General features: G+C 41.2%; 1 protein-coding gene across 1 annotated transcript in view; it reads left to right on the top strand.

The window, feature by feature from the left end:
* Abca9 (ATP binding cassette subfamily A member 9) overlaps window positions 1–21,825 on the top strand; it is an 83,785-nt gene extending 61,960 nt beyond the window's left edge. The window contains exons 39-42 of the mRNA XM_050164251.1: window positions 124–1,650; window positions 4,060–4,246; window positions 15,975–18,241; window positions 21,486–21,825. Of these exons, the coding sequence (XP_050020208.1) occupies window positions 124–222 (99 nt within the window). The 3' untranslated portion in view covers window positions 223–1,650; window positions 4,060–4,246; window positions 15,975–18,241; window positions 21,486–21,825. The remainder of the gene's footprint in view (window positions 1–123; window positions 1,651–4,059; window positions 4,247–15,974; window positions 18,242–21,485) is intronic.
* Window positions 21,826–22,760: the final 935 nt, after the last annotated feature.

Raw genomic sequence — 22,760 nt, 5'->3', positions numbered from 1 at the left:
TACAAGTAAAAAATCAGAACACGCAAATCTTAGGAAGAACACACAAATCTTCGCATCATTTGTAGAGGTAGAAGGTAGGATGGTGCGCCTCCCATTTCTTTCTTCATTCATTCTCTTTTCCAGGTCTTCCTGGAGCTCTCCAAGGAGCAGGAGCTGGATGACTTGGATGAGGAACTAGACTCCTCGGTGAAGTGGAAGCTCCTCCCACAGGAAGAGCCTTGAAGTTTTAAATGTTCTGTTTGTCTTCAAGCTCACGTCCTTTTTAAAGGCAGCACTCAGCAGCATCGACGCGTCTTATTTGTCTCAGATGTAGTATTAAGTATTTTTGAAACCCATGTCAGAATTTCCCTGAGTAATATTTCTGACAGTGGTGACCAAAGTAAGAACAAGGTAGAACACACAGCCAGGGCCCCCTCAACCAAGTCATGGTTCACACAGTATGGAGTTTTTAAATGCATTTATAATAGTAGTTTCTGAGAAACTACTGCAGAGACTGATTGACCTTCTTCTCCCCTCCACCCCCGAATTCCAAAACATTGGCTGTTTTCTCTCCTTATTGATTAGGTAAGGTATAGTTTAAACAACATTGATTTTAGGGGGAAGATCGTCGACTTCGCAAGCACGGTATTTGCTTTTCATGACCCACATTGACAGTCTGTAGACTTTGGGTTACAGAGAAGGGTTTTGTCCATTGTGACTACAAAAACAGCTTTAAACTTGTAGGAGTAAATACTTGCAATCATTAAATGACTGAGTGCATATTTACATCTACATCTGAACTATTTCTGAAATTTAGAGTTTTTTAAATGATGCAAATATATATTTTTAGGCAAAAGGACTACTTTGCAAGTCTTTATTTATCAAGTCTGTGTATACTAAGTTCTATCTACTGTATCCTCAGTACAACTGCCATAAACTCTATGAGATTTTTACTACTTTTATTTTTACCAGTTATCCAAACATTTACAGGCAGTTATGTGAAAAAATCGACCTTGATTATAGGGTTGTGTGTTGTGCATGTGAACATGAACTGCCCTCATGTCATGAGAAGTCGTGCCCTAGATCTTGAACAAAGGCTCCAAGTCTTTAATTCTTAAAAAAGAGACATTAATGCTGGCCCTACTGATTTACCTGGCCTTGGAAACGATGAATTAATTGATATAAGCCAATACCTAAAAGCACTTTACTAGGGGCCAGAAAAACAGCTTAACAGTGAAGGACTGATGACCTATTAAGCCTGGTGAACAGAGTTTAATCCTGGGGATTGTAGAAGAGCCATCCCTCAAGTTGTTTCCTGACTGCCAAACACATGTGGCGTCATGCATGTGTCTACGTACCTATACTCAGAGCATACAAAAAATGAAATAAAAATATAATGGGCTTTATTGTGGTGTTTTCATATGTATTTTGTTTTTGTTGATACTTCTTTATTGCACCCCTCCCTTACCCCTGCACTACTCTCTGTAGCTCCCCTCCCTTACCCCTGCATTACTCTCCATCACTCCCCTCCTGATGGGGAAGCTCAGCCAATCACATCTGGCTTGGGTGTGGCCACCTGGAGCCAGGTAGTTAAACTGGGGTAGATTGGTGCACAAACCTGCATGGTGCTTGCCTGACTCGTTTGGACTTCGGACCTTTTACTCCGGTTGCGTGGGTTTCCCTGTTTTTCAATTATTAAATTATATCTGTTGTTTTGAGCTGGTTTGGTTAATTTAGCATACCTATTGAATACGCCTTCACTTACACCCCCCCTCCCTTACCCCTGCACTACTCTCTGTAGCTCCCCTCCCTTACCCCTGCACTACTCTCTGTAGCCCCCCTCCCTTACCCCTGCACTACTCTCTGTAGCTCCCCTCCCTTACCCCTGCACTACTCTCCATTTTTCTCAGTGATATAGCTGCTGAGAAGTCATGCTTGCTTCAGAAAATAATCTTTCACTACACTTGGGGCAAAAATCATTAGTTAAACTCAGTGATCAAACATACAACAAAGACATGGAAGCAGGAGGCCCAGTTTTTGGAAAGAAGGCTTTCAGTGAGAGAGGGCGGGTACAGAGACGACAGGGAAATAGGGGCTGCCAATCACTTACATTCATTATATAAATATATGAAACCACTGAAAAATAGAATTAAAAATTCAATAGCTTAAGTAAGTAAATATTACAACAGCCCAAAAAAGATTTCTCTTTCTAATCTCTAGAGACTAAGGCTAGTATGTGACTATTCCATTGTGTCTGTTCATTGCATGGCACCCTGGATGTTGATGTCATCTCTGTGAGGACAGATGGTCTAATCACCTGACTCCAGAGCTCTTTCTGACCAGTGGAAAGAGGAAGCTGCAGACATTCAGAATAGGGGGAATGATGCTCTTTGTCTTTGAAAACTACAGAGTCATGAGACGAGGAATGTAGATATCCTACAGCGGAGTAGTTGAGAGGAACAATAAAGAAAACCAAACATCTACAAAATACTCCGTGATATCGAAATAATTGAAATTTTAGAATTGATTATCACAACAATTACTTAGGATTGCATTGACCATAATAGTAATTCAGGCCAAGGAAAGGCTGTGTTAAAAACCTGAAATATGTGTTTCTCACTCAGGGAACTGACAAACAGCTAAAACCTTTGCGCTAAGCTAAGCCAAGTTCTCTGTCAAGCGAACAGTTTGACAATCTTACCATCTTCATACAAACCAAAACAAAACAAAAAACAACAAAAGAAAACAACAATAAAAAGCAAACACCCACACACAAAATAAAAAACAAAACGAAAAGCTCAGTAGATTTTCTTCTATAGGAGTTTTGGGTTTTTGCTCTCAGAACACTTGGTCAGTCTACAAAAACAATGACATCAACATCAAAATGGTTTTAGAACAAATTAGAGAATTAGTATGAAAATGGATTAATATGAAATACTGTAGAGCAGAGGTCACAATAACAGTTTGTTTAGTGCTCATGGCTTTTTGCGTGTTTACAAGACAGCAGACCTCCCAGTGGCGTGCTGCACAATAACGTAAATCGTTTCTGTGAGGGGCAAAAAAACAAACAAAAAACTCAACAAAGCAGGGTTAGCTCAGTAAAACCTTTGAAGAAGCGAATGTAGCAGACTGTTGGAAGTGAAGGCTCTTCTCGGGGATGATAGCAGCGATTATAGAAGAAAAGGCTGTTTCTTTGAGTGTCTTGGCAGAGAAGCTTAAAGTCAGAACAAAAACGGAGACATGAATTCTTACTGAACAACAACCCTCCACCGCCCAGAACTTGTGAGTGTATTCCAGTCAGCAATACAAAATGATCTCAGAATTCTGAATAGGGAAAGACTTCAGAGAATCAACTATATTTACTTGTTTTATAAGTGAAAATCTAACAGGACTCATTGTGTAATCTTAAGGAATATTATCTGCAGTTACAAGTAATTTTGTAGGCTTGCATTTGGAAATATTGTGTACTGATGCATGGATTTTCATTATTCCTAGCTATATAAGTAAAATAGAACTTTCGACATATTAGCTGAGCAGTGGCTTATGCTTCCCTCCTTACTCATAACTCTGTATTAAAGTAAGGCTTGCTTTACCAAGAGAAAAGGCCCTTTTATGGTTGCCTTAATTCAGATTCTTCATCTTCTGTGTATAGCTCAATGTTGTTCTGAGCCATTTTTCCAAGCCTCATTATGAGCACATTTTAGAGGTTGAGCCCACTGATTGATGCTGCTAAGACTCAAAATTGATGAAATAGTTAGGATGGATGATGTGACATAGAAAGAAAAAAACAAGATATGATTTCTATGCTGTTCAAAACCTGATTAGATTATCTGACTCAACATTGGAAAGTAAGCTCAGAACTCTGAGATCCTTGCGTTTTACCTTTTGAAACAGTATTTTATTCTTTGAAATCTGTCAATTCCTTTTTTGAGGGGTGTAGACAAGTTACAAATTTTATTTTTATGATATTATAACTAGTCAGACAGATAGGGCTAACAATTCCATGCTGTGGGAACTAGCTGAAAGTCAATGAAAAAGACATTTGTCCAAGGGTGGTCATGTGAATTCACTGCTTAGCAGGTCAAGAAAACTACAACCACAATCTTCCTCCAGAAGCAATCACACTGACTGGGAACCCCCAAAACAGGCAAATAGACTGAACACAATACAGACGTGATTGAGACCTGAAAGAAATAGAAACCATTTTCTTGAAGCAGGGAAACACAGGGATAAACCAAGTCTCTAGGACACTTCAAACATCCCAAAAGTAAGTCCATTTTTGCTTCTGTTTTGTTTGTATTATGTAATTATAAATGAGATTTCATGTACTTAATGACCAATGTGTAGGGAGAAAATATCTTTGAGAACAGTGACTTTGGTGTTTTTTGGATTTATTTTTACATGGTCTCCAGGAAAAGGAATGGTTAGTTTTAAAGACATTGCCGTATTTTGTCATTTTAAGTAAAAATGTCTAAATGTACCAGGGATGTGTTAGTGATCGTGAGGGATGTAAGAAGGTCTTCTGGAAGCATTTATGGTATGAATCTGAACACAGATCTGCTGTAGGGCTGCAGCTAATCACACATGTGGCTTAATTGCACAACACTTGGCAGGCATTTCCAGTACACTTTCTCCAATCCTGAGACTTGCTTAGAATGACATTTAGAGAAATGCTCGTGTATTTCAGATTATCATTCTCAAGCTTACAGCTTTTTAAGATGTAAGATACTTTTCCTGCACACCTTTATTGGTTGGGTATGAGGTACTGAATCCTATTGAGTCATGTGTCACTTCATTGCAATGGCATTTCCAGTGTCCCGTCCTTTGCTGTCTGCAGGAGTTTATAGTAAACAAGGTTTTGTTAACTGGTGCACAGAGTCAGTCAGTGACATTCACTTATGCTGAAGCAAAGTCTTCATTTTTATTTGCACATGGGCTAGCATCTAGCAATCAGAGAAGGAAAAAAATGCAAGCAAGAAGGATGTCTTAATGAGATTATTTGTACTGCATGACTGATTTGCAGTGAAACTCTGGGCTTGGGAGTTAGACTCAGTTCCTCTGGCTACAAGGGGCTGTGCCTGCTTCTTTAGCGGGTTTAAGCTGTCCCATCTCTTTAAGAATGTTTAGGTTACCAGGGACTATTCTTGGGAATACTGGACAGTCTGACCTAAAATATTTTTTATTTATTTTTTGCTAGTTCTACATTCCCTCCTGCATTTGTCAGTCCACGGGCTTTCTAATATCTTTTCTCTGTAGTAGGAAGGCCGCTTGTTTGTTCCCAGTCGCCCAGACTCCCAAAATAACCACACAGAAATGATATGAATTAAATCACTGCTTGGCCTATTACCTCTAGCTTCTTATTGGCTAACTCTTACATATTAATTTAACCTATCTCTATTAATCTGTGTATCACCCCATGGCAGTGGCTTACCGGCAAAGTTTCAGCATTAGACTCTGCTCCATTCTTTCAGGTCCTCAGACCCCAGGTCCCACAGGAACAGATCTGCATAGGTCATCAGAAAGTCAACACCAACTCTATGACATTTTCTTGATTAGTGATTAAGATAGGAGAACCCATCTACCAGGAAATAGTGTCATGCCTGGGAAGGTAGTCTTGGGTAGTACAAGAAAAAGAGTTGAGCAAGACATGAGGAACAAGCTAGCCAGCAGCATTCCTCCATGGCTTCTTCTTTAGTTCCTGCCCTCAGGTTCCTGCTCTGACTTCCCCTCAGTGATAGAGTCTGACCTAAGAGTTACAAGATGAAATAAACCCTTTCCTACCCACGTTGCTTGTGGTCATGGTGTTTACCACAGTGGTAGAAGTTCATACCAGGTCCTGGGCTATTATAGTGACAGAAGAAACCATGTTGTATTGGGGAGAACTGTGGAGCTTAGAACCTTGAGCTAGAAAATCTATTGATTTTTATGGGTTATTATGGGAATGTGAAAGATAGCGCCAAGAGCAGTGAAAGTAATGGATACCTGCCTTGTCAAGTTTTAGAGAAAAGCTTGAGATTCCCTTAAAGACTACCAGGACTGCTCAGAATCTTTCTCTAGTGTTTTAGCTCTCATCTCTGAATTTTTACATTTAAAATAGGGTGGGTTTTTTTTTTCATTTTATTTATTTATCCTTTCTGTTGCTGTTGAAAGCAATTATTTATATCATTCCTTCCTAAAATTAATTATATGAATAACTCTTTTGATTAGAGAACTTGAATTACTTATAGCTAGCATAATCATTGAAGTGGTTGAAGAGACCTACCGTGCATGTTTTTCACTTCCCATATTCTTACTCTTCCTTGTTTCTCTGTTCTTACCTTCTGTTTTTATTAATTGCATATTTCATTTCATGTATACCATGGGTTTTTAGCTGCGTTGTCTTTATTTCCATATTTATAGTTTGTGGTAGCCTCGGGCTAAAGTAATATTGTCAGTATTCCCTGTGTGCCAAATTCTCTCAGCTGTGTTCGTTTTTCCAAAATGCATTCTACTTTGTCTTCAGTTTAGATTTACTGTGGCTTTGAGAGGCCTACACTGACTGAATTCTTTGTACATGCTGAAGAGCTTATTCTGTTATCTGTTTGCTTACATCATTTCTGATAAGACTGGTCTGGTTTTTATATAACTGCTACAGAAACAGTAATCTAAAACTGGGAGATAGCTCAGTTAGTATAGTGCTTGACACGCAAGCTTGTGAACATTAACTCTGATGCCCAGAACTTATGTGTAAAAGCAAAGTATGCTAATGCATGCTTATAATCTCAGTATAGGAAAAAGACACAGGCAGATCTCTGGGACTTATTCATCCAATTTAGCCTACTTGGGAAATTCCAGGCTAGAGATCCTGTCTCAAGAAGTGAACAACATAAAAGATTGACCTCTGCCCTACACACACACACACACACACACACACACACACACACACAAATCAATGATCTAAGTCAATCTTCGATATCCTATCCAAAGTTTCGGATTCCAGTCAGCTTCTATTTGAAGTTCATGGGTCTGTTGAGTATTTGCAAAAGGATGAGATGCAAAGTCAAGTTGCTCAATCCCCTGTAAATCATCTATACAGAGGAAAACAAAGAATCAAAAAATGAGGTAGAGCGATATTAGTGAATAAAATTTACTTCAGCTGTTGCAAAAATTATTAAAATTGGAGAGAGGCCATCTGATTGGGTGAGGCTGTTCCCTGAACTGATCCAAGGGCTCTCCAGGGAGACATCCCCAAAAGCAATAATCATCAACATTCAGTATGTATTAAAAAGGTTTCTTGCTTCAGCACTGTCTAAATAGCAGCTCTTGCTGGAGGGTAGGAAGCCTGAGTTGTGATATAACCATAGTATATAGGATGAATGTTGACTACAGTGATCAAGCTGTCTTTTGGTTACTGTCTTAGTTAGGGTTCTATTGCTTTGATGAAACACCATAATCAAAAAGTAAAAGGGGGAAAGGGTTTATTCATCTTTACCTCCACATTGCTGTTCATCACTGAAGGAATCCAGGAAAGGAACTCAAACAGGGCAGGAACCTGGAGGCCATGGAGGGGAGCTGCTTGTTGCCTTTTCCTCCTGGATTGCTCAACTTCTTTTCTTATAGAACCCAGGACCCCCAGACCAGGGATGGTACCACCCACAATGGGCTGGACTCTTCCGCCATTGATCACTAATTGAGAAGAGGACTTACAACTAGATCTCATGGAGGTAGTTCTTCAACTGAAGCACCTTCCTCTCTGATGACTCTAACTTGTGTCACGTTGACACAATACCAGCCAGTACAAATTACTTTATAAGAAACCTATCTGAACATATGGGAGGAAAAGTTGTAAATACAGTATAATAATTGATCATCAATTAGTGGAACCCACTCCATCATGGTAACTGTAATCAACTTTGTTAGTTGTCTGGGCTACTGATTAGCATCCACCTGATAGACCAATTTATAGCAACTCATAACCAATGTGGTCAAGCAAATAGCCATTTTTATGTAGATGTTTTTCTAGAGTCTCTATTTTTTTCAAGCTGTTACAGATCCTCATTTCGAATCTGGATGCCAATTCTTTCTCTGAGAGTTCTATTTCTCCATTAAAAATCAGAAGGTACTCTTTGGCTAGGGGAGCAGAGGCAAGCTAGGAAAAGAATGAGGTGAAAATATACACGTCACTCAAGGCAGGTCTGTACTGCTTTCTTTACTATTCATCTTCAGCCATGAAAGTCGGTGTCCTGACTCTGTTGAGCCTTGTTCAGTAGTTCAGCTTGCTCAATCATCTTGTGCTTCTACAGTGTCCTCAAATTTTCTCAGAAAGTGTCTAGAGGTGTTTGTCTAGATTGGAGATTTTTAATTTGTGGGTACTGACCCCTTTGGCAAACTCCTATCTCCAAAAATATTTATATTATGATTCATAGCAGTAGCAAAATTACAGTTATGAAGTAGCAGTAAAAATAATTTTATCATTGGGGGTCACCTCAACATGAAGAACTGTGATTAAAGGGTCATGGCATCAGGAAGGTTGAGAAACACCCCTCCAGATTGTGTACTGCAAGGCTAACAAGTACACTGTCCTATCTGTTGGATTATCACCACTGATAGAAGATTACATCATTTCTTACCTCTAGGTCTCTGTTGCTTGATAATAAACCACCTCCCAACACCTTCATGAGTCACATGACTGGGAATGTTGGTAGTGAGTAGAACAAGGAACAAGAGGGGGGGAAAGGAAGAATAAGGATTGAAAGAGAAAAGAATAAAGAAACACGCATAGATGGAACCTGTTGTGTGTAGACTTCTTTACCCTCAGACTTTTAGCCCCTATTTAGCTTATCTTGGCATCTTTAATTGAACCATGAAAGGAAGTCTCAAAGGCTGGAACTTTAAGGCTCCTGTTACTCCTTAACTCCACCTCACTAGGCATTCAAATCAGATACAGGTTCACTTTTGGTGTCCTGTCCGTCTTTCTTTCTTTCCAGGGATTGTCTCATTTCTTTTCTCCATCTGTCAGCTTTGCCTCTGAGCCTCATTAAACAGCCCCATGCAGGTTTCTCCTCTCACAATACCCCCAAGCCTGCTTTGGCCATTTTGTCTCCCATTAGCCTGATCCCTGGACTTATCCTGAGCTTTGACTCTAGGAAATACAGCTCTGTGTGAGCTCTCAGTCTATGAACACAGCTAGGTCTTCTGGTGAGAACCCACCCACTCCTTGTTACTATGGATCACCATGTGGTGTTCATACCTAGCATTTGCTTCAGAAGGCAGGACTTAGAACCAAATTTACAGGATTTACAATGGAGCTACTGACTGTGATTGTGACCCAATCACAACTCCCTGGCATGTTTCCAAGAAAACTGATGAGCACCAGATTCTAAGGACTCTTCCCTCCCATGATTCGTCTTAGGTATCCTATTTCCTCCCACGGGATAAGCCTGTTAAGAGCATTTACATCCCACAGTTTTCAGAAGAGTTTCAGCAGACCATCTTTACATAGTATTGATTGTTGAATTTGCAGAAGATGATGCTGTTATGCACTAAAGCATCTTCTGCAAGACATTTTACACTCCAGTTTTGGTGTGGGACAATGTTCTATATTCTGTCAATTACATTTTAAATAAACGCTGATTGGCCAGTAGCCAGGCAGGAAGTATAGGTGGGACAACCAGACAGGAAGTAGAGGCGGGTCAATGGGAACAGGAGAATTCTGGGAAGGAGGAATTGCTAGTGTGCAGTTGTGACCCTGCCACAGAAGAAGCAGGATGTGACTGCTTCGCTGAAAAAGGTACCGAGCCATGTGGCTAACATAGACAAGAATAATGGGTTAATATAAGTTATAGGAGTTAATAAGAAGCCTAAGCTAATAAGCCAATCAGTTTATAACTAATGTAGACCTCTGTGTGATTTCTTTGGGACTTAATGACTGTGGGAACCGGGCAGGACAGAAAACCCCAACAACACTGTTTAATGAAATACATGTGCAAATTCCCTTGCCCATTGATATTTACACACACACCAGAAAGAGAGAAAGAATGAGTGGGAGAAAACAGCCCACACTCTCATATACATGGTCTTTGCGCAGTGTTAAACTGTCTAAAGCTATGATTTGCTATTTCTGATATGGGTAGGAAAGCCTATTCTGTTCTGCTAATGTAGTCACTGCAGGGGTGAGTTTTGAGGTTTACTATGCTCAAGATACTGCCCAGTGATACAGTTCACTTCCTGTTGCCTTCTGATCAAGATACAGCCAGCACCATGTCTGCCTGCATGCCACCATACTCCCCGCCATGAGGATAGTGAACTAACCCTCTGAAAATGTAACCCAACCCAACCAGAGTTGCCATGATCATGGTGTCTCTTCACAGCAATAGAAATCCTAACTAAGACACCGTCCCAACATATCTGATCATAAGAATCATTTAAAACTATTTTCTAAAATAAGCAAGCATCATTGCTAACAGGGGCTGGTGAAAGTTTAGATATACTGACATTTAGACTCATATTTGGGATATCATCTGCTAAGTATAATAATTTAAACAAATCCCTCTGTTCCCAACATGTTTATCACCACAAATTCTGCCAATTAATGAAGAAGACATTATCTCTTGTTTTTATTTTCCTGTGACTAAGTTTGCATACTCAACTTGCCTTTTACATTACCTAGAAGGGTGTGGTAATTTAGAATGCCTTGGGATGCAGGGCAGGTTGGTACTTCTCTAAGTGTATGTTTAGGAATAGACTCTACAATCCCACCAAGATTTAATGGACTGCGTTGCTATAGTAGAAGCCCAGATACTAGACTCGACTCCCTCCCTGTTTATGCAAATCAATGTTCAAAGATCAGTAACTTAACCAAAATCATGGGCCATTTAAGAGCCCTTCTGGTGTCCTACTGTCTCATGTACTTCTGATCATCTCTGGCTGCCTCAAGTGTCTGCTAATTACTTGATTTGGAAGACAGCAGGTATAGAAACTCCAGGCACTCCAAACTGTGTTAAAAATCAATCAGATGTGAAATTATACAAATGTGATATGCAGCAAAAAGGTAACAAAGTAATATATAATCCCATGTCATGTTGTTTGCTATCAACAGAAGTGCTCAGTACAAAACTTTAAGATGGGGCTGCAGAGACAGCTCATTTGCTTTCCCAGAGGACCCCGGTTCAGTTCCCAGCACCTACTGTGGGTGGCTCATGACTGCCTCTAATTCCAGTTCCAGGGGATCAGACTTTCTCTTCTGCCCCTCATATGCACAAATTCATATGCACATGCCTAAAGAAAAATAAAATAAGTCTTTTTAAAAAAAATTTTTAAAGAGAAGCCGGGCAGTGGTGGCGCACACCTTTAAATCCCGGCACTCGGGAGGCAGAGGCAGGATCTCTGTGAGTTCGAGGCCAGCCTGGTCTACAAGAGCTAGTTCCAGGAAAGGCTCCAAAGTTACAGAGAAACCCTGTCTTTTGAGAAATCCTGTCTCAAAAAATCAAAAAAAAAAATCTTTTTTTTTTTTTTTATGAGAAAGAGATTCATTGTGGCCTAAGTCTGTCTAATGACTTCAAGCTGAAAGACATTTAGCCTTGAGTTTGAAGAAAACATTGGGCAGCTGTGGGTGGAAGCAGTGCAGAATTACTGGAAAGCAATTGAAAGGTTGTCAAAGTCAAATTGTTCTTGCTTCACAATAAGGCACATGTCTAAAAGTGATCTGCTTGACCAAGAGTCTGCAAACATTTCTGCAGTGGTGACGACTCGCTGGCCTTCAAGTTACAATCTGTGGGTTTCCACTGCGACTCACTGGCCTTCTAGTTACAGTCTGTGGGTTTCCGGGACACAAAGAAAACTGACCAAGTCAACCTCAAATGGAATAGCATAGACATCAACAACTAGGAAGACAGATCAAATGGAGGTAGGAGTTTAATTGTGTTGTGATTTTGAGAAGGCTACGAGCAGTAACCCACAAGGTGATAGTTCAAACTGTGCAGAGAGCTTGCAAAGAGAGAATAAGGAAGGAGAAACCAGAAAAATTTCCAGAGTCACTCATTTTCAGACCAGTATCATCCTGAACCAAAGCTCATCTGACTCTTTGTTTTTGTTTTATTTTATGGTTTTGTTAATTTGTTTTGCTTGGGGCTTTCTGTTGGTTTCTTTCTTTTTTTCTTCCTTTCTTTCTTGGTTTTCGTTTTTTTGTTTTGTTTTGTTTTTGATTTTTTGAGACAGGGTTTCTCTGTAGCTTTGGAGCCTGTCCTGAAACTTGCTCTGCAATCCAGGCTGTCCTTGAACTCACAAAGATCCACCTGCCTCTGCCTCCAGATTGCTAGGATTAAAGGCGTGCCGCACCACCACCTGGCTTACCCTTCTTTGCAGAGTGACCATAACCACAGTTTTGACCATCCAATATCAGATTTTATTGCAGGTCTTTCACAGTGGCATTTCATTTGTATTTTAATAACTAAAGCTTGCCTGAAGACCAGAGAGTAAAACAGCCACCCTGGTCAGCCTTACAGACCAGGCAGTGGTAACACGCACCTTTAATCCCAGTAGCCACACTAGTTGACATAAAAACCAGGCAGTGCATGCCTTTAACCCCAGTGTGGATTATATAATGGGAGGAGACAGCTTTCAAACACAGTCTGAGGCATGATCACCATTTTGGACTGAGGTAGAGGTAAGAGCCAATGGCTGGCTGTTTTGCCTTTTTCACTTACAAGTTAAACCTCAATATCAGTCTCTGAGCTATTATTACTCGTGTTTTAGTTGTTTGTTTGTTTGTTTGTTTGTTTTGTAAAATACAGGCCGTACGTGTTGAGTATTTGGCTGCAGCCATCTGGACAATGACGTCCAGTCTGTCATTGATATAAACTTGACATAAACTCTGTGAGTTCCTTTAGGAATGGCCACTTCCTTTGCTTTCTCTGTTGAGGGTTTTGTATAGCAGCAGTGATTACAGAGAGATTGTTACACGAGTAGACACAGATTTCTGAAATAATCTGCTGTGTGTCTGCTATCTCAAACACAGAAATTTAGAAAGAAGTGTGTTCTGCGGTTCAGAAAGTCCAAGAGCCTGGACTCCAGATCTTTTAAGAAAGCCCAGCAAGGCAGAGTGTTAGCAAAGAAATCAAAAAAATAAATAAAAAGAGAAAGACAAGGTCTAGGAGGAGAGCAATGACTTCTGGGGGCTAGAATGGATTGAAGAGGTGGAGCTGCCCCCATTTGAATTATAATAAACCTGATGGAACTCTAGAAGGTGAAAGATTGAAACACTGAAAAGGAAGGAAGCAAGGGAACTCAGTAAGGTACCAGAACCTCTGAGACTAGTGAAGGGGATGCAATTAGCACAAATGCACACAACTAGCACAAATACCTAAATTAAATTTAAAACTCAGACGGCATTGATGCTTTTCTACCCAAAACCCCATATAAGCTACTTCTACTGGCCAATATGTGAAAGACGATGCTGATGGTTTTCTGTTTTTATCAAACCTTATGCCATATTTTGATTTTCTGTTGCTGTAGAACACTGACCAAGCCCAGTTGAGGAGCAAAGGGATTATTTCATCTTACAGGTTATAAACTTTAATGGACGGATGCCAAGGCAGGAACCTGGAGGCAGAAACTGAAGCAAAGACCACAGAAGAATGGTGCTTATTGGTTGGCTACTCATGTCTTGCTCAGCTTGCTTTCCTCCACCATCCAGGCCTTTGGGTTTATGGATGACACAACCCAGAGTGGGCTGGGACCATCCTAAATTAACTAACAATTAAGAAAATACCTCAAAGACATAGACACAGGCCAATATGATCTGATCAACTCTTAGTTGAGGTTCACTCTTCCTATGTGACTCTGGGCTTGTCAGGTTGACCTCTGAAGCTAACTTTGACATTTCACCTCTGGTCAACTTTCTCACCCAACAAAGCTTTAAACTATAACCTTCCTTTCATATTTGTCCCCAAGATCTCATGCATGTTAATATCACAGTATAGAATGTAGTATAACTTTACAAATCCAATAATCTTTTTAATTGCAATTTTGTTTCATTTTTTGATTTTTATTTACTTCTCTTAGTTTTGAGATTAAAATTACATAATTTCCTCCTTCCTATTCCTCTCTCCACACCCTCTAATATACTCCTCCTTACTCTTTTTCAAATTCATGGCCTCTTTTTGTTTATTAATTGTTGTATTGCATGTATATATGTATTCCTAAATACATAAATACAACCTGCTCATTCTGTATGTGGTTTGTATGTGTATTTTAAGGTCTAACCATTTGGCATTGGATAGCCAGGATTCTCTTTCATAGGGAGGACTACTTCTCATTGTAGAATATTATTTTAACTAAACAAAGATGTGTTATATTTGTATATACTGCAGAATATTGCTTTAACTGTGTAAAGGTGTATAACTTTTGTTATGTTGTATTTGTTTAATTATGAAAAGCTGTTTTACCTTACCTGATTGGTCTAATAAAGAGCTGAATGGCTAGTAGCTGGGCAGAGAAAGGATAGCCAAGTCTTGTGGACAGAGAAAATAAATAGAAGGCGACATCCAGGCTCAATAAAGGGAAGAAGACTGGAGAAGAAAAAGGAGAGAATAAGGGACACACCCAGGGCAAGAAGCCAGGCAGATGCCAGCCAACCAGACATAGAAAAATAGTGAAAGTAAGACATACAGAAGTAAGAAAGGTAATAAGCCCCAAGTAAAATGTTGATAAAGAGAAACAGGTCAATTTAAGTTAAAATAACTAGCCAAAAAGGAGTCTAAACTAGGCCTAGCATTCAAAACTAATAATAATGATGACTTACTCATGGTCTTCTGGTCTCTAATGGGCTTGGAAAGTCCCAATTCTCTGGCTCTGCCATCTACAATACACACAGCTTGTCTGTAAGACTCAGGCCAGCTCCACTCCACACCTGCTTCTAACCTTGGTGGTCATCCTATGACCCTGGCATCTCCAATATTCTATGGTCTCCTCTGCAACCGAGGCTGAGCTTCCAACAGAGGCTTATCTTGGCCTTTGAGGATGCCAAACATCAGCTTCTCCCCATGACCCCTCAATCCTAGGGTCTTTATTGCAACAGAAACAGAACCTTTATCAGTTGCCTCTCCTGGCCTCTCTTCTAACTTGCCACTCAGTACCAAAGCTCAGCTGCTCTCCATGACCCTTTCATGCCTTTAAAGCAGATACCATGTAGGAGGCGATTCAGCATTGCAAAGTTCAGGTGCCAGATCAAGGTACAGCCTTAGCTCCCTCTGCACCACAACTTCTGTGTGTTGACCCTGAGGAAATACTTCTCAAAAGATTGCATCTCAATAATGCTGGTCTCTTACTGATCAACTGAATTTTCAATCCTCTCTAGCCAGCATCTTTATCTCAGCAATCTTTGCAGGCTTCACTTCTGAAGACTGTTCTTTCAAGTATATCATACAAATAGCCTTGATAGAGTCTTTTAGGGAGGGATGCTCAAACTTACTCCTGAAACTTCACAAGCCAGGTCTTATAATCCTCATTTCTCTCGTCATCCTTATCATCCAACTTCCCACACAATAACCCAGTGAAGTCTGAGTACCCAGAGGCTTTTCCATCCCAAAGCTCCACAATCCTCCCCTAAATAACACAAGTTCTATCATGGCAAGACCCTATTGGCCAGGACCAATTTCTGTCCTGGTTTGTTTTCTGTTGGTGTGAAAAAACGCTGACAAAAATTAACTTGGGGATAAAAGGAGTTTATTTCATCTTACAGGTTATAGTCTGTCACCAGCTGAGGTCAATTCCAGAACTCAGTGCAGGAACTTGGAGGCTGGAACTGAAGCAGAGGCCATGGAGAAATGCTATTGGCTGGCTGGCCTCCCACCCCTTCTTACATAACCCTGGCCCATCTGCCTAGGAATGGCATTGCCCACAGTGGTCTGGGCCCTCCTTCATTACCTAGAAATTAAAAAAAAAAAAATGCCTCACAGACTTTGCCAAAGGCCAATCCTAGCAAGAAATTTTTTAAATTGAATTTCCCCTCTTCTCAGTGTCTCAAGGTCTGTATCAAGCTGACAGCTGGCCCTAATTGTGACATCACGACAACTCAGATGTGTACTGCAGAAGCTTCAGGACAAGAAACAGGCAAAGGCTTCATCTTATACTGTTCCCTTAATTTTGGCTGAACTAATTGCCAAACTATAGAGCTAATGATCATTTAATAAGTCTCTTGAGAAGGCAGAGATCTGCACTCTCAGCCTTCATAATGCATCCACGTGGAATCTGGAATCTTGATGGTAATGGGCTTTCTGCCTCCCAATAGCAAGCTTCTCCACTAATGCAGTAAGCCAGATCGAGCCGAACTGAAGCAGTATAAGAACAGGTGTATTAAGCAAAGCAGCTCCCCCTGACTGGTTCTCGGGTTTCAGAGACTGAAGTCAAAGAAGCTGCACCCCCAAACTAAAGCAGGGAGATTTTATAGGTTGTAGGTGAGGGGTGATGATGTGTCCACCGCAAACTGGGTTGGTGCCCAAGTATGGTCAAAAGCCGAGTAAGCAGGGACTTGGGTGGTTGGCAACCTCAGAGGAGGGTGTAATAGCCATCAAGAATGCAGAACTGGGCTTTTCGTCAGACTCTGAGTGAGTGGGGTTTGGGAAGAAAGAAAGAAGAGACAGGAACGGGACTTTCCAGATCATGCAGGGGTGAGCTGGAGGCTCCAACCAAACAAATGGTATTTAAGTTCTATTACCAACTTTATCTGAGGGCAACAAGTTATGTTAATATAGTAAAATATCTCAATGGGTGCTGGAGCACTATCATCCCCCCACACACACTGGGGCTCTGTCTAAGTCATTTTCTGTTGCTGAGATAGAACACCATGACAACGCAACAGAAGGAAGGCTTTGTCTGGGTTACAGTTCCATAGGGTGAGATGTCCATCATCATCAGGCAGGAAGCATGGCAGCAGGTATGGCAGGCATGACACTGGAGCAGGAGCTGAGAACTCACATTTGGACCCACAAAATGAAACAGAGAGCACACTTGGAATGGCATGAGTCTTTTGAAACCCCACACCCAGTGGATACCTTCTCCAATACGGTCATACTTCTTGATCCTTCCCAAACAATTCCACCAAGTAGGAACCAACATTGGAACATATGAGCCTGTACAGGCCAGTGTCATTGAAACCACCACAGGCCCCAACCTCTTAAACTGATAGACCAAATTGCCTTGAATTTGTGAAAGTTTTATTACACATTTTCCATAATATCAATAGTAGGACAAGAGTACTTTCATCATTTAAAGGGACCTAGGTTTTCAAAAGACGGAGAAATTGAGGTCAAAGGTTTGTTGTTTTGTTTTGTTTTTTTTTTTTTTTTGTTGCTTTTTCTCAGTTGTTTGTTCTCTTGAAATGTTGGCAAGGACAAATGCAGAAAGCATGGGAATTATTTAGTAGCTGCGTGTTGCCCCATATAAAAACCTCTCTCTTAGATTAAGCATGCCACTATTTTTAAGAAAAAGTTATAGAACTATAACATAACATTCTGGTGTGTGTGCCTGTGTGTTTGTTTTGTGTATGTGTCCATGTTTGTGAAGTAGGCATATCTCTGGGGGTATGTGCATTTCTGAATGCATGTTGATAGCCGAGGTTGAGGTCCAGGGTTCTTCCTTGACCATTCTTGGCTTAATTTTTGAGACGTTTTCTGTCATTTATCCTAAAGTTCATTGATTCAGCTGGGGCTGGCAGCCAATGAGCTCTGCTCCCCAGCACTGCAGGTTACAGAGGCACACAACCACACCAGGCTTTTTAAATGGGCACTGGGAATCTAAACACAAATCCTTGTGTTCGCAAGGCAGGCTTTTTCCTCATTAAACCATATTCCCAGCCCCCTAACATTCTCGTTTTTTTTTTTCATGTATGCCTTCTTGTATGGCAATAAAGGAGCTAAGCTGGCTTATACCAAATATTAAAAACATGACTACATTTGTATAGGGGTAAAAGAACAGAAAAAAAAAACGCAATTATATGTGGGAAGCACATAATGAGAGGGAAAAATGATGAGTAAGAAATTAGGCACATGGAAAGTTATTATTCCATTTCCACAAATGGTTTGGAAAGAGAATGCTACAGTTTCTCAGCATCAGAAGTGGCTAACGCGGTATCGCTAAGGAATTAAGCTCATCTGTCCAGCACATTTCGCAATCAATGAGCACTTGAAGGTGCTGCAGCTGCTGAAGACCCCTGGGACGGAAGACTGCATCTGGGAGGAAGATCCCGCAACCCAGGAAGGAAATGAAGAACACTCTTTGTAGATGGGTAAGAAAATAGCTCTATAACGCTGGCATTGTATCAAGACAAGCTTAATTTTTCTATTAGAAAAAAAGACTAGGCATGCTTGCCCATGAGACCCTTAAATCCATTTGTCTTGTTTCCTAGAACAATCATGAAGAAGGCTTCTCTAAAAGCAGAGCCTTCTGGGAGCCTTACATAGGAAAGAGCCTTAACACTCAGTCTGGAGCTGGCAGCAAAGCCCCACAGCTCGGCCACTGGAGGTAGGGGACTCAGCAGGCCAGTGAGGAAAGGAGGTGGAAATCTAATAGAGTCTAGACGTTGAGAGGTCATAGAAAGACAGAGAAACCATAATTCCTCCCATGCAAAACTGTGATTATGTTTGACTCTTAAATGGCCTCCCAGGGCTGATATTTTGAAGTCTGTGTGGCACGTTTAAGAAGTGTGGTCTTCTCAGTGGATGCATGTTACCATGGGTGAGCCATTAGTTATCCGTGGTCTTAGACTGTTTTCTGTCCACATGTGTAAGTAGAGTCTGGTACAGCCTTTCTCTGCCATCTTGCCTTCCCCACCACGATGGACTGAACTCTGCTCCAAACCCATGTGTCAAAATAAACACGTCCTCCCTGGCATTGTTCCTATCAAATATTACAGTCTTAGAGCAAACAGAGCTCAAAGTCCAGTTCACAAACCTGTGGATTCATGGGCTGCATCCATCACAGCTGGAAAATATGCAAGTTGAGGGACCTGAGAGCAGAACCCTTTCTCAGCTTTCACATAGGCCAGGCAGCACGTTGGAGAAGGCCTTGCATGCTGAAGTGTCTGGAATATAATCTCTCTTCAAAGTGAAAAAATGCTGGGGGAACTTGTAAGGAGACAATCTCAACCTTTATGCCTGTCCTACCTACCCAGAAAGCCACTGTAACTCAGCCATGGTTTCCATGTGGTTCAGGCACACTTGTAGACAAGTGAAAGAAACACATAAACCAGGTTGCATTAGCATCGGGAGCTTAAAGACAGGGTAGTGAAGGCCAGGCACCACAAGGCATATGTCTCCTGCAGATATGGAACAAGGCGAGACAAGGTTCTCATTCCATGGGGAGAAAACTGTAGCCATATGCAGAGTAAAAATGTACCCTCATTAAAGAGAAAGGCACAGAAGTGTTTAAACTAATCGTCTCCTCATGGAAGACGGACACAGCAAGGATCAGTGGGTGCCTATGGCCCCTCTGCCTCCCTGACTGGCTTTTAATTAAAACAGTGCTATTCCTAGAAAAGGGACCTGGATCAAACTAATTTACCCAATTATAGTTGATATCTTTTCTCTCTTCCAGTTTTTTGATGAGATGAATCAGTACCTCCATATAATGACCCATGAATTTTCACATACATACATTTGTGCTACGAGCATTTCAGGGGGGTCTCCACTCACAAAACAATGCCTCCTAGGACTGCTCTATTGACACTTTAAACATATTTATGGAAATCGTAGAAGTCACATCTATATAGAGAGGTGTTCATAGAACACCTATATATAAAGGGGAGTTCATAGAAATTCTACAAAAGCTAAAGAATCAGTCTTGGAAACGAGAAGAGAGGTAGTAGTAGACTAAGGCTGCCCTCATAGACAATTTGAGGGTCACAATGTCACCACCACTGTGACAAAATCATGGATGACAACAGCACCAGTCACAGCCACCGAATTCTCAGTATGGTTGGTCAGCCCTGCTGAATCAATTTGTCTCTTCTTTCCATTTGTCTTCTATGGCCATCCCTAGGTCCAAAGGCTTAAGCAGGAACATCAGGGCTGAGTTCCCAGGGGAGTGCAAGAAGGAACATTTGGTTTCTATAGTGGACAACCTACTATGCCTTCTACAAGCCTTCAAATGTATGCACTGCTCAATGGTAGTACTCAAAGATTGTCTTCAATTTAAAAAAGCTTGCTTTTGGCCCCCATCTCAACATAAGGGGAGAATCTTGGTCCTGCCTCAACTTGATACACACCATGCTTTGCGCAAGTCCATGGGAGGCCTGTCCCTTTCTGAACAGAAATGGAGAGGAGTGGATGGATGGGGAACGGGGTAGATGGAGGAAAGGAGGGAGGGGGAATGGGAAATGGTTGGTATGTATAATAAATTAGAAAACATTATTTAAATAAAATAAAATTTAAAACTACCAAACAAGAAAAGAGGCCTGCATGATAGTTCGGGGTGGAGGAAAGGCCCTTGTTTAGAGCACAGAAAACTTCAGAGAATGAGAAAGATGACTTCATAGTGAAAGAGAGACAGTCCCTTAAAAGACAACTTCTCAGGAGAGAACATCTGGGTAAGAGTATGATGGGGAAGCTCAACCAATCACGTCTGGTTGGGGTGTGGCCACCTGGAGCCCAGGTAGAAAAACCAGAGATGCAAGTGTGCTCCCTCCCTCCCTCCCTTCTTCTCCCTCCCTCCCTCCCTCCCTCCCTCCCNCTCTCCCCCCCCCCCGCCGGAACTATCGGATTTCGGAACTCCCATTCTTATAGTGTAAGTTTCCCCTCTTTAACCATTAAAGTATTCCTGTTACTCTAGAGCTAGCCTGGTTACTTGTCATAAATACCTAATTCGTCAGCAAGAGTAGCTCTGGAAGGGTTTGTCAGAGGAGTCGATCTCTCGATAACAAAGAGCACATCAGGTTTGTTACAGTGTTTTTTGTTTCACCCCTTGGGGATAGCACAGGGTGCAGTGTCCCTACTACGGGACAGTATGATACTACTCCTGTGTTGCGGCTCCTGCACTGCGAGACCATTTGTGAGCCTCGGGCAAGAGCCTGGAGATTTAAACACACAAAGACACACAGACAGAGACACAGGTCAAAAACTTGAAACAAGAACAACCCAAGAATGCTCCCTTTATTGTGTTCAGGGGCAGCTTATATAGGGATAGCCACGCCCCAGCCAAACCCACCAGAAACCACTCTCCTGCCATCAGGAACTTCTGAGGATCTCATGCTCAGAGCAGCTGCAAGCATTGCAAGTTGTTTACCAGAAATTCAAGATCCCGAGGTTCACAGCTCCCAACACGTGGGAGACTGATTATTAGAGATCCTTATGCATTGCATGTCTTGATACTCACCAATTATTATATGTCTTAAATATTTGAAATAGTCAGGCTTTGTGCAAGATTTTTTTTGTATACCTGAATAAAACATTCTAGACCAAAACAAAGCCACTAGATTAGTAGAGTCTCTTTGTGCAGAGACTCTACTAATTTAATAATCTTTTGTGTTTCCCCAGGATAGCCCACATCCATGAGCTGACTGATTGGAAATTAGCTGGCTATATCTACTTGTAATGGCTTTGATCAATTTGATGGCTACTTTTGAAGCACCCCAGCACTTCAAACTTCTTCCTGTACATTGGCCTGGCTGGTGACCCATCTTCTTCTCATCCCCAGTGGCTTCCTTCAAGTTGGCAGTCTCCGGAATCACCAACACTTCTGTTGGTCCCCAGGTTCCCTTCGAGTCATACTCTGGGGGCTTCCCTCGCCTTTTTCCTCAAATCTAAACTGGTCATATCCAAAAGGATTTTTTCCAAACATCAAATATTTGCTCCAATAAAAAATATTTTGCAACTTGTTTAATTGGCCAAATGATACTTTCAAAGTCCAGAGAGAAACCTGAAGTGTCACAAGCAGAACCAATATTAGAGACAAATGAGATAAAATATTCATAGCACCCTTGTTTGGGACTTTGGAGTTGAGGCCATGAGAAACCACACACACTTTATCTTGTGGTTGTTACAAATCAGGAGTGGAAACCCCCAGGTCTAAGGAACTGAAAGTTTTGATAAATGCTGGGCTCTTACATAAACCACCATAGAAAAGGCAACTAAAACAAACAGCAGTTTCTCCTTTTGCTTATTGTAGGAACTTTGGCCTGGGATGAACAGTTTTCAGGCCCCTGTCCTGGGAGGCCCTGGAGAAGCTCTCCCAAGTATACTCAAGATTTTAATTGAGCAGGAGAATAATAAAGCCAAACAGTGTTTTCACTGTTACCCTAATTACTCAGTAAAGTCTTTATGCAGAATCTTCAGAGAATAAAGAGAAGGAAAATAAGAATCGTGCAATCTTGCACCCCACCCAAAGATCTCCCCAATGAAGCTTGTTATGAGGAAGCCATGACGCAAGGCAGACTCTAAACCAGTACAACAGTGAACGCATCTTGGTGTTTGGATTATAAATATTTAAACAGTTCCTACTTTTTCCCCCTTTGAAGTGGTAAAGCATTTTCCCCAGCGTGATGTATGGGACAGGCAACTCTTGCTTTTTCTCAGCACCTCTCTCTTTTTTATTCCTTAAACACATTTTTTTTTTCTCAAGGGAACCCGGTCTCCCACAGCGCTGTCAAGTCCAATAGAATCCTGGGGAGCCCAGACAGTGAGCCTGTGACCCAAGAAAAGACAATTTTTAATCTCATGTTCAGAGCTGAAGCCTGTGAGCTTATTTTACTAGTGATGGTTATGCTAAGGAGGTAGGAGCGTGAAGCTGTCTACTTAAGGCTCCAGAGTCAG

The sequence above is a fragment of the Alexandromys fortis genome, unplaced genomic scaffold, assembly GCF_014885135.2.
Source record: "Alexandromys fortis isolate MF-2015 unplaced genomic scaffold, M_Fortis_MF-2015_v1.1 scaffold_156, whole genome shotgun sequence".
Classification (NCBI taxonomy): domain Eukaryota; kingdom Metazoa; phylum Chordata; class Mammalia; order Rodentia; family Cricetidae; genus Alexandromys; species Alexandromys fortis.
The sequence above is the reverse complement of the archived record's forward strand: the minus strand, read 5'-3'. Positions and strand labels throughout refer to the sequence as shown.